Genomic DNA, 16,551 nt, shown 5'->3' with positions numbered 1-16,551 from the left:
ACCTGTCCTCTTCTCTGGTTGTCCTGAGGATGCAGGCCACAAAGAATATCAAAGAGGTTTGGTCTGAACAGAACAGAACAGAACAGAACAGAGCAGTTGGTCTGATCACATTGTTAAAAACAACATTTTAGTTATAATGTGTACATATGACTCAAAGGAGTACCCCTGAAACAATATCGATATGGGAGCCTTGATATTGGCCAATATCAATATTGATCCAATATAACGTCAGCACGGGTCATACATACTTTTATTATTTTGTAGTGTGGGATGTTAGAAAGGCTTGATCGGGTGACATTATTTAAACATATAGGTATTAGAAATACTAACCTATTTAATATTAAGCGTCTGGAATGGACTTATACTGTCTTTAAGTTGATGTGGAGTTTGGTTACCACACCCAATTGTGGTCAAATTCCTTAGGTTTAAGGACAGGGAGGCTGTACTGCAGATGGCCAAACACCTGAAAGGAACCAACAGCTATCTAAATGAGGACTTTCCAGATGCTGTGCGGCAGAAACGGAAGGAACTGCTGCCGGGGGCACATAGCCTATCTTCGCTAGGACAAACTTATCTCTCACCCACCATCTTAGCCACAAAGAAATAGAGGTAACACAGTTCAAAAATAGGAAATATTTTTATGCATAGTTTTCTTAGTCTATGGTAACTTCAGAACATGCACTGATTCACAAATTATTTGTTAATGACATCGAGCCACTTTAATTTTCCATCAAAAGGCCTAGTAATTGCTCATGTGAACATCTGTCATATAAGGTACAAGTTACATGAACTGAAAAGCATTGTGCTTGATAACTCCATTCATATATTGGCTGTGTCTGAGACACACTTAGGCTCATCTGTTCAGAACTCTGAGTTATTGCTTCATAGTTTCTCCAGGAATTTGCATGGTGGAGGGGTTGCCATTTTTGTACAAAGTCACCTTCCTGCTAAATTACGTTCTGATCTCATGTTGGATGATGTAGGTTCAGGTATACTTACCCCACCGGAAACCTATTGTGATTGACTGTTGCTACAGACCTCGTGATTCTCATGCTGGTTATCTCACTCAACTGTGTGAGATGATGGACGAAGCATCTGATTTGAACATTGAAATGCATCTGCTTGGTGACATTAACATGGACTGGCTTGCCAGTAACTGTCCCAGAAAAAAAATATCACTCTAGTGCATGTAATGTTTCTCAAATTGTGTCCTTACCCACCAAAGTCTTCACTAATCAAGCTGGTCACACTTCCTCTCCATGTATTGACCACATACAGGTAAAAGCCAGTAAATTAGAATATTTTGAAAAACTTGATTTATTTCAGTAATTGCATTCAAAAGGTGTAACTTGTACATTATATTTATTCATTGCACACAGACTGATGCATTCAAATGTTTATTTCATTTAATTTTGATGATTTGAAGTGGCAACAAATGAAAATCCAAAATTCCGTGTGTCACAAAATTAGAATATTACTTAAGGCTAATACAAAAAAGGGATTTTTAGAAATGTTGGCCAACTGAAAAGTATGAAAATGAAAAATATGAGCATGTTGATACTCAATACTTGGTTGGAGCTCCTTTTGCCTCAATTACTGCGTTAATGCGGCGTGGCATGGAGTCGATGAGTTTCTGGCACTGCTCAGGTGTTATGAGAGCCCAGGTTGCTCTGATAGTGGCCTTCAACTCTTCTGCGTTTTTGGGTCTGGCATTCTGCATCTTCCTTTTCACAATACCCCACAGATTTTCTATGGGGCTAAGGTCAGGGGAGTTGGCGGGCCAATTTAGAACAGAAATACCATGGTCCGTAAACCAGGCACGGGTAGATTTTGCGCTGTGTGCAGGCGCCAAGTCCTGTTGGAACTTGAAATCTCCATCTCCATAGAGCAGGTCAGCAGCAGGAAGCATGAAGTGCTCTAAAACTTGCTGGTAGACGGCTGCGTTGACCCTGGATCTCAGGAAACAGAGTGGACCGACACCAGCAGATGACATGGCACCCCAAACCATCACTGATGGTGGAAACTTTACACTAGACTTCAGGCAGCGTGGATCCTGTGCCTCTCCTGTCTTCCTCCAGACTCTGGGACCTCGATTTCCAAAGGAAATGCAAAATTTGCATGGTTGGGTGATGGGTTGGGGTGCCATGTCATCTGCTGGTGTCGGTCCACTCTGTTTCCTGAGATCCAGGGTCAACGCAGCCGTCTACCAGCAAGTTTTAGAGCACTTCATGCTTCCTGCTGCTGACCTGCTCTATGGAGATGGAGATTTCAAGTTCCAACAGGACTTGGCGCCTGCACACAGCGCAAAATCTACCCGTGCCTGGTTTACGGACCATGATATTTCTGTTCTAAATTGGCCCGCCAACTCCCCTGACCTTAGCCCCATAGAAAATCTGTGGGGTATTGTGAAAAGGAAGATGCAGAATGCCAGACCCAAAAACGCAGAAGAGTTGAAGGCCACTATCAGAGCAACCTGGGCTCTCATAACACCTGAGCAGTGCCAGAAACTCATCGACTCCATGCCACGCCGCATTAACGCAGTAATTGAGGCAAAAGGAGCTCCAACCAAGTATTGAGTATTGGACATGCTCATATTTTTCATTTTCATACTTTTCAGTTGGCCAACATTTCTAAAAATCCCTTTTTTGTATTAGCCTTAAGTAATATTCAAATTTTGTGACACACGGAATTTTGGATTTTCATTTGTTGCCACTTCAAATAATCAAAATTAAATGAAATAAACATTTGAATGCATCAGTCTGTGTGCAATGAATAAATATAATGTACAAGTTACACATTTTGAATGCAATTACTGAAATAAATCAAGTTTTTCAAAATATTCTAATTTACTGGCTTTTACCTGTATATACCAATGTCCCTGAGCTGTGTTTTAATACATTATCTGCACTAATAGGTTTCAGTGACCAGAATATAGTTGTGTTCACTAGAAAGGCTACCATTCGTAAAGCAAGGGACAGGGTTGTTTATAGAAGATTGTATAATAGATGTGATAATTATTATTTTTCGGGGGATGTTAAAAATGTTCACTGGATTGTTGTGTACAATAGTGATGATCCAGAGGTCTCGCTCAATACTTTTATGAATATTTTTTATGGAAATTGTTAATAGACACGCACCTATGAAAAGGTTCACTGCTAAAACTAAAAGAGCTTTATGGATTGATTTACCTCTAAATAATTTAATGAGACAGAGAGATGATGCCAAATTGGCTGCAGTAAAATCAGGCTTATTGGAAGACAAATTAAAATGCTGTAAGATAAGAAATCAAGTAACCAAATTAAATACAAGGATGAAGAAACTCTATTATCAGCCTAGAATACATAGTGTTAAACACAATAGTAAAAAACTCTGAAATACATTGAATGAAATCACGGGAAGAAAGAAAAATGCATGTGCCTCATTTGTGGAATCCGACAGTATTTTTCTTACAAAGCCCCAGAACATTGCTTACTATTTCAACATTATTTTTTTTATCAATAAGGTGAACCATTTAAGACATAATCTATGTGGCACAGATCACAGTCATTATGACCTGGTAAACATATTAAATATTAATGCGCCAGTACAGACAATCTTGATAGTAAGGTGTTAAACATCGCTGCTGATTACATTGCTTCTTCATTATGTCATATATTTAATAGTTGTCTGCTTCGTGAGGTATTTCCTACATTGAGGAAAGAGGGAAAAATCATTCCTCTTCTTAAAGACAATAAGTTACCTTTCTGTGGTCCAAATAGTCGACCTATAAGTATTCTTACCGTACTCCGCAAAGTTATAGAGAGCATTATTCATGTCCAGGTCCAGGATTATTTTAGTCAAAATAGTCTGACTAGCAAATACAGAAAGGGTCACTTAACTGCTACAGCTCTTATTCAAATGACTGATGATTGGTTGGGGACGATTCACACCTCAAAAATTGCCGGAGCAGTCATGTTAGATTTCAGCGCCACATTTGACGTAATTGATCATGATATTGTACTTGATAAGCTTAAATGTTATGCATTCAGCCAACCAGCGACTACCGTACTCTGATGAGGAGCTATCTTTCTTCTAAAAAATAAATGGTCTTTTATAATGGTAGTTTATCTCATCATAGTATGTTGGCGTGTGCGATTTCTCAAGGAAGTTGTTTAGGACCTCTGCTATTTTCAATTTTTACTAATGACTTACTTGCTGTGAATAGTGCCGTTATAACAATGTATGCGGATTATTTGACTGTACACTATACTGCAAGTCCATGCCATACTGCGGGTTGAAAATGTTTTACGATTGGATAAAAACAAACAAATGACTCTCAAATATATGCAAAACTAAGATATTTGTTTTTGGGTCACAACATAAATTGGTTTCTACACCGAAACTTAAAGGGGAACTGCAATCTTTTTGGAATTGTGCCTATTGTTCACAATCATTATGTGATACATAGCCATTCAGGAAGTGCCAACAATACTCCATTTACATTTTGTGACTTGAATATCAAGCAAGTATTCAGTGTTGGCCCTGCGATTAGGTAGCGACTTGGCCAGGGTGTACACCGCCTTCCGCCCGAATGCAGCTGAGATAGGCTCCAGCAGCCCCCGCGACCCCGAAAGGGACAAGCGGTAGAAATGGATGGATGTATAGTGATATTTTTATTATAAGCGCTATCGCAGACAAACTATTTATAGCGGCGACGTGATCACTTCCATGTGTGCCTATGTTTACATCATCGAGTGGTCTGCTGCTTCCTCGCTTCCTTGCTCCCTGTAAGTTTATTGTACCGTATTTTTTAGAGTATAAGTCGCTCCGGACTATAAGTCGCACCGGCCGAAAATGCATAAGAAAGAAGGAAAAAAACATATATAAGTCGCACTGGAGTATAAGTCACATTTTTGGGGGAAATTTATTTGATAAAACCCAACACCAAGAATAGACATTTGAAAGTCAATTTAAAATAAATAAAGAATAGTGAACAACAGGCTGAATAAGTGTAGGTTATATGGCGCATAAATAACCAACTGAGAACGTGCCTGGTATGTTAACGTAACATATTATGGTAAGAGTCATTCAAATAACTATAACATATAGAACGTGCTATACGTTTACCAAACAATCTGTCACTCCTAATCGCTAAATCCCATGAAATCGTATACGTCTAGTCTCTTACGTGAATGAGCTAAATAATATTATTTGATATTTTACGGTAATGTGTTAATAATTTCACACATAAGTCGCTCCTTAGTATAAGTCGCACCCCCGGCCAAACTATGAAAAAAACTGTGACTTATAGTCCGAAAAATACGGTAGATCATAAATCATGCCTCTCACCTGAAAAGTAGATGGCTAAGAATATAATCTGACAAGTTGGAACACTTTTGACAGCCATTTAGGACCTGGAACTGGCAAGAATGACACAAAAAGCGCAACCTATAGAGGCATTGATTTTTCTTCTAATAAAGGTTTAACCAGCCTTTAGAAAAATAATATTAAGGTATTTACTGGAATGGAGAGGACCATAGCTGAGGCAATAACATTAAACTAAATTACAATTTGTTATTTCATGTGTTATTTTGTACTAGTGTTAATTTTTATGTTTAACGTTGCAATTGAATCCTTTTTTTTAAAACATATTTTATACATATCTTGATAGGGATGAAATTATATTGTAAACTCATTTCCACTCATTTTGACTGGAAAAATGCAGCTACTTGACGCTCCACGGAGCTGACATCTTGTTCCCCGGGCTTAACCCCAATTGGTGATGGCCACCGTTCGAGCGTGCGGTCGGGATTTGACATTGATCCAATAATGTTTTGGCTTCAGAATATTGTTCCAGTTCAGCTACTCTGTCTGTTAGTTCTCACACTCTTTTTTGTCGTTTTGGAGGCGTAGAAGCTTCACCTCCTCCATCTGTCGGATGGTTTGTTGTTGTTGTTTTACCGCTGACACTTCTGCTGTCAGAAACTCTAGTGCGCTTGTTATGTCCTCGCTCTCCTCGGCTATAAGTGCCTTCTTTAGCCCCATGTTGGTTCCAGTGACGTTTCCGTTGGTCCTGGGGTCGTTCGGTGTCGTCAGTCCAGATGGTGGGTGTTGTTTGCTATCGTTCGAGGTCGTCGTCGATCCGGGATGGATGTCGGCTGCTTCCGAGGATGTTGTCTGGTGTCGATGGTGCCTCGCCATGTCGCTCTTCTGCTCGCTCGCGGAGAGCGGTATCGATGATCTGCTAGGTTGTGCTAGCGGGTCTTTTAGATGTTAGCTACCTGTATAGCTTGGCACAAGTAAACGCTAAAGGACTTATTGTATTTGAGCGCTTATATCTCAGATTTTAGATACAAGCAGATATAATCCGATACTCGTTTTTTGCTGATATCGATATCCGATATCAATATCTTGACAACCCGACAGGTGACAGCAGTCTTGGAATTGTGTTCTCATTTGGCTGCCAGTGTTTGCAGTTCTGCAACCCTGCAGCGGTATCATAGTGTGGAATGTGTTTTGTCAATGGGAATGTGTTTAAAGGAATGGAATAGAACTTTATTTTCATTGCACTTATCAAACGAAATAAATTTTTTAGTACAAACCCGTTCAACATCATACAGGGTAGACAGAACAGGAATACAAGGGTGGCGCCCCGTAAAGGTGGGACAAAGGTAAAACATTCGGTGAGGAGTAGGAAGGGGAGGAAAAAGCAAGTTCCAAACTAAACTCCTGTGTGGGCAGGGAGGGCTCAGTTTGAGACCAAGAAATAGGGGACCTATAATGATACAAATCTACATTTGATATGTATATACTTTGGTGTAAATTTTGCTCTACAGCCACATTTATTATTTTGAGTCTCTCAGCATTCCCAGATTGTGAATGGAGCCACACCCCGCCCTCTCCAAATGTATCATAATGTATCTGTTGAAAATGTACACTGTTTAAAAATATATTTTTTCCCATACACATTTCAGCGTCCTGGTGGCCATGGTCGGATGACCTCCTGGTGCAGATGGCTCCTTTGATAATGTTTACTCGCATGTCTCCTCTGTACTCAGCCATGCAATCATGTGACCATATAGTTGCATATGTGTTTGTATTTGGTACAGTGGTTCTTAACCTTGTTGGAGGTACCGAACCCCACCAGTTTCATAAGAGCATTCACCGAACCCTTCTGTAGTGAAAAATAAAATGTTTTTTTTTTCAAATTCAAGACAAAGTTATATGTTGTTGGTAACACTTGAATATGGGGAACATATTCTAAGTAACAAAGACTTAATTTAGAGTTATTTGGTTAGGGTTAGGGTTAGAGGGTTAGGGCCAGGGTTTGGGTTATAATAAGGCCATGCCTAATAAGGCATTAATAAGTAGTTAATAATGACTAGTTAAGAGCCAATATGTTACTAATTTGCATGTAAATAAGCAAATAATTAATGGTGAATATGTTCCCCATACTAAAGTGTTACCATGTTTTTTTACTGGTGCACAAAATGAACCGTGCATGAACATCACCTTGTTCAAAGAACAAAACCAACACAGTGCATAAACTCACAACAAATTACACACCTGCAAATCAGTCTGCTGTTGCTGTATCCGTAATACGCCGATAAGGAGAAGTTTGTATTTACACAATGAGTCGGGTGTGTTTTGACCTCCGCCGAACCCCTGAGGCCGACTCACCGAACCCCTAGGGTTCGATCGAACCCAGGTTAAGAACCACTGGTTTGGTATCTGTGTCGTGCGTACGTATGTGATAATGGGGGATATGGGTCATCGGGGTATTGTTTTTAACTTTGTAAAGAACTTTGCGTTGCATTTCTTTTATGTATGAAAAGCGCTATATAAATAAAGTTTGATTGATTGATTGATTGAAAATAAACTTCTTAAACATTATATGAGATTCACCTGCTCACAACATTAGGTACACCTGCACACTCACTGATCCATTCAGAGATGCATAAAAAAGCAGCATTATTTTACTGCATGTTACATGTCGATGTTATTGGGCGCATGCCAAGATTAGATGAAAATATTACTTGATCTTTTTCATGTTTTTGAAGCAGAGGAGGATTAGCTCCTCTTTGGCATTGTTTAACATGCATATCCAACATTGGAACAATATTTATAAGTCAGAAAAGATAGAATTCATTATAGTACCCCTTTAAGGTATAGCAAAAAATAGTGTGTTCAGGTCACTAAGGTTTTAGTTTAGAGAATAGGGTAACCTCCGCCAAGGACGTTATGCCGTAATCTCATCGTTATTATTGATTCCACTTTCTATTTGGTACAACAGATAACAAAACATCCCTGTTTGTGCTTATGACCACTCCCAGGACTTGCAGAGGAGGATGAAGGTGTTACTTACTACATTCGGTACTGCCCAGAGGATGACAGCTACATGGAAGGCATGGACTGCAGCAGCCAAGGAGATTGTAACCACGGTCATAGCCAAGAAGAACGTGTGGGTAGTGTGCAGCAGAATGAAGGCCACGCCGAGTGCCAGGAAGCTGTCGAAGGATGGGCTGAGGATGGTGAGGCAGAGGGACATGTGAGAGAAGAGGAGTGGGTGAAAGATAAGGAAGAAAGTGCAGCCAGGGAAGAATGGAGGGGAGAAGAGGAAGGGGAGAGAGGGGAGTGGAGGGAAGGAGATGAGGATGGTGTAGAGGAGTGGACAGAGGAGGATCCAGGCCGGCAAGAGCAGTGGGCTAGTAGTGATAGGCACAGAGTTGAGGAGTGGGCTGAAGGCGAGGGCGAGGTACGCTGTGAGGTTGTGGAGCAAGACCCTGATGAACACATATACAATGGCCGTCCAGAGCCAATATTGGACTATAACCATCACAATCACCACCATCACCAACCTACCATGCAAGATGTCACCCAGCAGGGTGACGAAGAGGACGCAGAGAGTGAGGAGTACTGCCCAAACGAAGAGGCGTACAAGGAAGACGATGACGACAAGAGTCATGGAAGGGCCTACACTGGAGACTATTACGCGCCAGAGGACAACGGCAACTCAGTATGTGCGTCTCCATTCCGAGGACGTAAGGTGTTGGTGGTAGAGGGGGAAACAGGTGAAGAGGCGGAGGAGGACATTGACCAAATCGTCGCTGAGATCAAGATGAGTATGAGCATGGGGAGTCTAAGCAGCGGTACTGACCAAAGCCCGGAGGAGCTGGCACAGGACCCGCCCACAGGTGAATACACTAACGCCAAGCCTGACACAGCCCCTTACCCGCCAGCTCACCACCGCCATGACAGCAGACCCAAGTCTCTCAACCTACCTTCCGTGCATCATAACAACCCAGACCTCCAGAGGGGCCTCAAGATCCAACCACATTCCCATGAAGATCGACAGAGATGGCAACAGGAGCAGGTGAGCTTCCAGCCCTTTTACCTCCTCATAAAAGTTACTTTGCTGTGGGTTTGTCAGGGTTATGCAATGAAACATGCAAGAAAAGATATAGATTGGACTTTTTACCCGGTCAATTCAACAACATTACTGCATGTAGAGATATCGTAGCGGAGGGGTATGTATATGGGGATGTAGTACCGAGGCCCCAAGCACAAGGGGGTCCCTGGGCTTTTGGAAAGTTTACCTGACATATGAAACATGATGAATTGGGGGGTGTACTATCCACTTTATCCGCGAGATGGCAGTAGAGTGTTGAATACCTTAATACGGTGTTTTTCAACCACTGTGCCGCGGCACACGAGTGTGCCGTGAGATACAGTCTGGTGTGCCGTGGGAGATTATCTAATTTCACATATTTGGGTTAAAAACATTTTTTGCAAACCAGTAATTATAGTCTGCAAATGATGTGTTGTTGTTGAGTGTCGGTGCAGTCTAGAGCTTGGCAGAGTAAATGTGTAATACTCTCCCATATCAGTAGGTGGCAGCCGGTAGCTAATTGCTTTGTAAAGGCAGGTAAAAAGGTGTCTTATGCTTAAACCAAAAATAAACAAAAGGTGAGTGCCGCTAAGAAAAGGCATTGAAGCTTAGGGAAGGCTATGCAGAACGAAAGTAAAACTGAACTGGCTACAAAATAAACAAAAACAGAATGCTGGACGATAGCAAAGACTTACTGTGGAGCAAAGACGGCGTCCACAATGTACATCCGAACATGACATGACTATCAACAATGTCCCCACAAAGAAGGATAAAAACAACTGAAATATTCTTGATTGCTAAAACAAAGTAGATGCGGGAAATATAAGACATGAAACTGCTACAGGAAAATACCAAAAAAAGAGAAAAAGCCACCAAAATAGGAGTGCAAGAAAAGAACTAAAACACTACACAGAGGAAAATAGCAAAAAAACTCCAAATAAGTCAGGGGGTGATGTGACAGGTGGTGACAGTACACCTACTTTGAGACAAGAGCTATAGTGTTGCATGGTTGGTTATGGTTTAAATTCATATTCAACAATTGTGACAACAACTTTTTACTGTCAACTGAGTTTATGATTTCTGCTGGTGATGTGCCTCTGGATTTTTTCAACGCAAAAAATGTGCCTTGGCTCAAAAAAGGTTGAAAAACACTGCCTTAATATGTGTTTAGTGGCTATTCCAACTTTGACCACAGTGTCAGTTGCTATGTAGAAAGGCACTTTCCATCATTTTTAGCAGACTTCATTGTGAAACTATGAACCTCCAGCCTTCCTCTCATGTGAGATAGACCCACGGATGGGGCCAAATGAATCCCTTCCGTCATAAATGTTAAGATAAAATAAATATTGCTGTGAAAGTTCGATAATAAGGTTGCTTGAATCAAATTACGAATGTCTAAGACCTACGCCTGGATAGCAGCAAACCTAACTTGGGGCGGCATGGCCCGGTTGCTCGAGCGGCCGTGCCAGCAACTTAAGGGTTCCAGGTTTGATCCCCACTTCCGCAATCCTAGTCACTGTCATTGTGTCCTTGAGCAAAATACTTTACCCACCTGCTCCCAATGCCACCCTCACTGGTTTAAATGTAGCTTAAAAAAGATCTAGATAATAGGTTTTAGTGATTTGAGTCTCTAGCAAAAAGCCCTATATACTGTAAATATAATTCACTTAAGTTTGAAAACTTCACTCAACACAGATGTCATAATGTTATCTGAGCTCACCTTTAAGCATTCACACCGAGCAGCAGCATTTTGGAACAAGAAAGGTAGATAGAAGAATGGTAAAAATATAACACATCTTTATGTGGCAACATACGAGAAAGTTATGCATATGCTTCAATTTTGCATCTAATTGTACATAACTGTGGTGCGTTCAAGGAACAGAGTCATGTGATGTGAAAGCCCTCTCTGGTCGGCAGGGCCCGACTCGCTACCCAAAGGAATCAAATGTTCCAAAGCCCCTTCTCCGCACCTGTAAGGCACAAAGTCAGAAACAGAGGCATCACTAGGTTTTAAAAACACAGGGAGGCTTTACCCCTATAGGAGATGCACTAATAATGATATATTTATAATAATTTATTATTATAAATTATGTGGGGCGGTATAGCTCGGTTGGTAGAGTGGCCGGCCAGCAACTTGAGGGTTCCAGGTTCGATCCCTGCTTCCGCCATCCTAGTCACTGCCGTTATGTCCTTGGGCAAGGCACTTTACCCACCTGCTCCCAGTGCCACCCACACTGGTTTAAATGTAACTTAGATATTGGGATTTCACTATGTAAATCGCTTTGAGTCACTAGAGAAAAAGTGCTATATAAATATAATTCACTTCACTTCATTTCACTTATGATTTGTATTATCCACTGATCATAAGTAATCCTATACTGTACGGGAATCAGCTAATGTTTACTTTACACTCTGAAGTAAAGGAAAAACTTTAAATGAATGACAGGTTATATGATTATTTTTTAAATTCAGATTCTGGCCTCTTTATATTGAATTAGTTGGCACTTTAAAAAAAAAAAAAAAATGTTCTAGATGTGCTCATCCTTTCTTTAAAAAACTCAACAAATTAAAGGGTTTTATACAACTGGTTTGAACCATCTTCGTTGGGTTTAGATTGGGGTGCGGCACCCTTCAGGAGTCTTGTGTATGGGGGCCTAGAAATTGGTGCTACGCCCTTGACTGCAGGATGATTATTGAAATAAATCACCTTCTTGCCCATGACAGCAGGGAAACTGATATTCTAGGACAAGGGCTGGTAGTTATACTGACATATCTTCCTGAGAATCAGTCCGGGAAGGGAATAAGCGGTAGAAAATGGATGGATGAATGGAATACAAATAGCCGTGGTACACAAAACACTGGTCCTTGGGACGACAATCTTGATTACTTAAAAAGGATTACTTCAAGTACATTGAAAACAAGTACTAATGGAGAATCCCGTGTCATTTCCAAGCTTTTACAACCAGCTGGAAAAAAATAATTGGTATGAGTTTACCTTGGCATACTACATGCTATTAATACATTGCGTAGTAATACTTCTAAGTGGTTAAATTGTCTGACCCACTTCTGGGATACAAATGAGCTCCACAAAGCTTGGCAATGCCAGCATGCATAAATACACACAGTACAGCAGGTGTGTATTAGTATGCATTGCTGACTTTATCCATCTGAGAGACACGTCTGTGCGGTATTGTGAGTATGAATATTATCAGTGCATTTATATCCATCTGTGTGTGTACGAGTCAATACACAAGGACAGGGACAGCTCAAGGTAACAAGAGCGCAGGAAAAGGATTACAGCAATTTTCCAGAGAAAGATGAGAAACATTTCCTCAGTAACTCATCCCTCGTTCTTGTCACACATGTCTTCCATTCTACTATGAGACAAACATCTCTACCAGAGAGCCATCAAAAAGATGGATTATGCATATATTTACCGCATTTTTCCTTCCAGCATATTTTCATTATGTTGCCCTTGTTGGTACATTGTGTTCTTCATTCTGCGGGTCTCGCACAATACAAGTACTGTTCAATATTATAACAGGAATGCGTGGCAGTAGAGTATTTAGATTACTCTATATTCTGTTTCACTGAGCGTACTAAAGCAATCTACTCTCTACGGTCTTTTTTCTGGCTCTCATCGAAGGCGGACGCTTTCCTTCTCTCTCCTTTATCTGTCCTACTTTTGCTTCTTCTGTCTTGTTTTAACTTTCTGGGAGCCTCTTTTTGACCTGCTCTCTAAAATTTAAGCAATGGAAGTGATCAACTTTCCTCTCAACAAAATTATCTTTCTATAAATTACGCTTTTTGACGAGAAACTTGGGTTTGGAGGAACCTGCCTGTCCTGGTGGAACATTATTGCTTGACACACGGTGGACTCTTGGAAGCAGCAAAGTGCTGCATGCCTTGTGATTCTTTCAGTCGAGGACATTGAAGACATCTACCTATTTAGAATCATGATAACAGGACATCTGCTAATTGAAGTAAGTGTTGCCCTGGTGTATCGATATATTGAAAGATGCCAGCAGCCACTCAAGGTACCCTAAATCTGTCACAAATGATTGAAGTTTGGCCAGAGCTCTGACCGCTCAGACTTTTGTGATTTTGGACTAAATCGCAAACTGTATAACATCTTAGAGAAGCTGTCTGCTCTGCGCAGTAAGATACATTTGAGGACCAGGACTATACAATAAGAGGGAAATAATTACATTTGTTGTAGCTCTCTCAAGCACAAACATTCTAATCTGGATTGTTTTCCCTGACTGAAGCCACCTGACAAAGTCATTGCTTCAGGGTTCTCCCTATTGACAATGCAGCAAAGATGCTACAAATTAATTCCCTGTCTTTCAAGGACACACACCTGTTGTTTGTTGACTTTTGTTGGACTGACGAACACCGAGGTCGAGAAACAAAGTGACTCTTCAGGCTTACACACACACGCAAAATACATCCATGGAAAATACAGGTACCCCACATCCAACGCCTTTGTCCGTGGTTGGATGGATACCAGAGCAGCACTCCTGGTGGCCACATTTTCAGGTCGGATGCTCGCCCCCTGTCCCCTTGTTGCAAGTCTCAACTTGTGTGTCTTAATATGCATATGGCCTTTGCTTAAGGTTTTTTCCTGGTTTCAAACCCAGCCCCTCACAGGAGTTTAAGTTTGGAACTTGCTTTTTTTCTCCTCCTCATCCCTTGTTTTTACCTTTTTCCCACCTTTACGGAGCTGCGCTCTTGTCGCCAATACATCAATGTTCCTGTTTTGTCTACCCTCTATAACAGACCTGGGCATTCTGCGGCCCGCGGGCCACATCCGGCCCTTTGTGCATCCCTGTCTGGCCCGCGTGAGGCCAATCATAAATTACAAAATAAATTTAAAAAAGTCTCTATGTCGAGCGTGCAATACAACGGTGCTGCTTTTGTTTTGAAAAGGACTATTTGTATTACTTTCGTGTGGACGTATGCGCGTGAGTGAATGTGAACAGCGGCAATCACAAATTACAAAAAAAAGTTTAAAAAACATCTATGTCGTGCGCGCAATACAACTGTGCTGCTTTTATTTTGAAAAGTGTTATTTATGGGCGTATGTCCGGGTGTAACCTGTGAGTGAAGGTGCACAGCGACAAGTGATGAGACGCTAAAAAGAGAAAAGTTGATGACGAATGGCGTGTTTTCAACAAGACATGGACTGCCAATTATTTCTTTACAGAAATGAAAGGTAAAGCTGTGTGCTTAATGTGTGGTACACAGCTTGCTGTGTTTAAAGAATATCATTTGAATCGCCACTACATGACGAAGCATGAGGAAAAATACCGGAATGTGTCTGATGAAGCGCGCGCAAGGGAGGCTGATGCGTTGATGGTAAAACTGCAAACCCAACAAGGACTTTTTGCCAAATTTCACACCCCCAGAGATGCAGCCGTCAGGACAAGTTTCGTCATTTCTCACAAAATCGCCAGGCGTTTTCTGACGGAGAGTTTATTAAGGAGTGCTTATTGGACTCTGTTGCACTGATATAACAGGTGTTGTGCCGGATAATGCACCCCCTGACAGGAGTGTTTTATCAACTAAAGCCCACACTTAAAGTTTCCACGTGCAAGATTGAATCTATTTAAAAAAAGTTATTTAATAAGAAGCCAAAAGTGCAAAAACAATAATGTTCGTGTTGGAGGAGTTGTGAATGAATGAAATATGAAATCCATGCTGCAGTCGCTGCTGGGCCACAACATTAGGTATACCTGCAGACTGCAGCACGGATTTCATATTTCATTCATTCACAATTCCTCTAACACGAACATTATTGTTTTTGCACTTTGGCTTCTTATTAAATAACTTTTTTAAATAGATTCAATCTTGCACGTGGAAACTTTAACTGTGGGCTTTAGTTGATATAACACTCCCGTCAGGGGGTGCATTCCACGCCGGGGGTGCATTATCCGGCACAACACCTGAAACTTGGAGCTTCAGCTGAAGAACAGAACGGTCGACTTTGACTGTTTTTCGCTGGCTTTGGATGAGAGCTGTGATGTACGTAACACCGCCCAGCTGCTCATCTTCTTACGTGGGATAACTGCTGACTTTCAAATCACAGAGAAGCTGGCAGCCATGCAGTCAATTAAAGAGACAACCACAGGTAATGACTTGTTCACATAGGTAAATGTCTGTTTGGACATGTTAGTACTGAAATGGGACTAGCTGGCAGGTGTGACAACAGATGGTTGTCCAAATCTGACGGGGAAAAATGTTGGACTTTTAAAGAGGATGCAGGATAAACTTTAAATTAAACCTGTGCAGAAATTGACATTTTTGCATTGTATTATACATCAGGAAGTGTAGTGTACGACAGTGTTAAAATAAAACCATCAAAAGCAATCTGCTTTTGTATAAAGTTAAGTTAGGTTAAATGAAAGTATTATTATTATTATTATTAATTATTATTGTTATTTATCTTACGGTATATCAAAAATAATATTGAGCAAAATTTAATTGAAATATTGCCGATGTGGCCCTCCAGCAGTGCACGGGTTGCTCATGCGGCCCCCGGTAAAAATTAATTGCCCACCCCTGCTCTATAATGTTTGTCTGATCTTGAACGGATTTTTACTGAAAATGTAATTGTGTTGTACTTTATAAGTGCAATGACAATAAAGTCATTCCATTCAACTCCATATATAACACACTTTATACACACTATGATAGAAAGCCAGAGAATGACTCCAAAATAACCCCCAAAGTAAAAATTTAAAAATAGAGGCATGTTCTTCTGTGGATGTGATTGCTCCTCCACACCCGATACAGACAGCATGGGAGAAAAGTCTAAATGCAACCATGAATGGACAAAAACATGGCCCTCAGGTAGAAGTTACTTATTGTCAGTAATCTGTCCCAAAAATTCCGACAAAGACCAAAAAGTACGAAACGCGGAGTGATTTTTCCTCTAAGAAATCATGTCAACCAATGAATCTATTCCAGACATCCAAATATTTTGACACAAAACATATTTTATAGTGAACAATCATACTTTTAAATGGAGATAACAATGTGCAATACATATAAATGATGACTAAAATGGTTGAATTAACTTTTAAGGAATAATCTTTACTGAAGACGCTTGTTGAGGAAGATGCCAATGAGCGAAGACGGAGTAGAGGGGAGAGCCACGAAGATGCCACCTTCATACTTTGCTA

General features: G+C 40.8%; 1 protein-coding gene across 4 annotated transcripts in view; it reads left to right on the top strand.

Moving 5' to 3' along the window:
- LOC133615997 (amyloid-beta A4 precursor protein-binding family A member 2-like) overlaps nt 1–16,551 on the top strand; it is a 142,699-nt gene that overhangs the window by 65,008 nt on the left and 61,140 nt on the right. For all 4 annotated transcript variants that reach the window (XM_061974974.2, XM_061974976.1, XM_072914767.1 and 1 more), the window contains exon 3: nt 8,313–9,352. In XM_061974974.2, the coding sequence (XP_061830958.1) occupies nt 8,313–9,352 (1,040 nt within the window). The remainder of the gene's footprint in view (nt 1–8,312; nt 9,353–16,551) is intronic.

This window comes from Nerophis lumbriciformis, linkage group LG15 (genome assembly GCF_033978685.3).
Source record: "Nerophis lumbriciformis linkage group LG15, RoL_Nlum_v2.1, whole genome shotgun sequence".
Lineage (NCBI taxonomy): Eukaryota > Metazoa > Chordata > Actinopteri > Syngnathiformes > Syngnathidae > Nerophis > Nerophis lumbriciformis.
The sequence above is the reverse complement of the archived record's forward strand: the minus strand, read 5'-3'. Positions and strand labels throughout refer to the sequence as shown.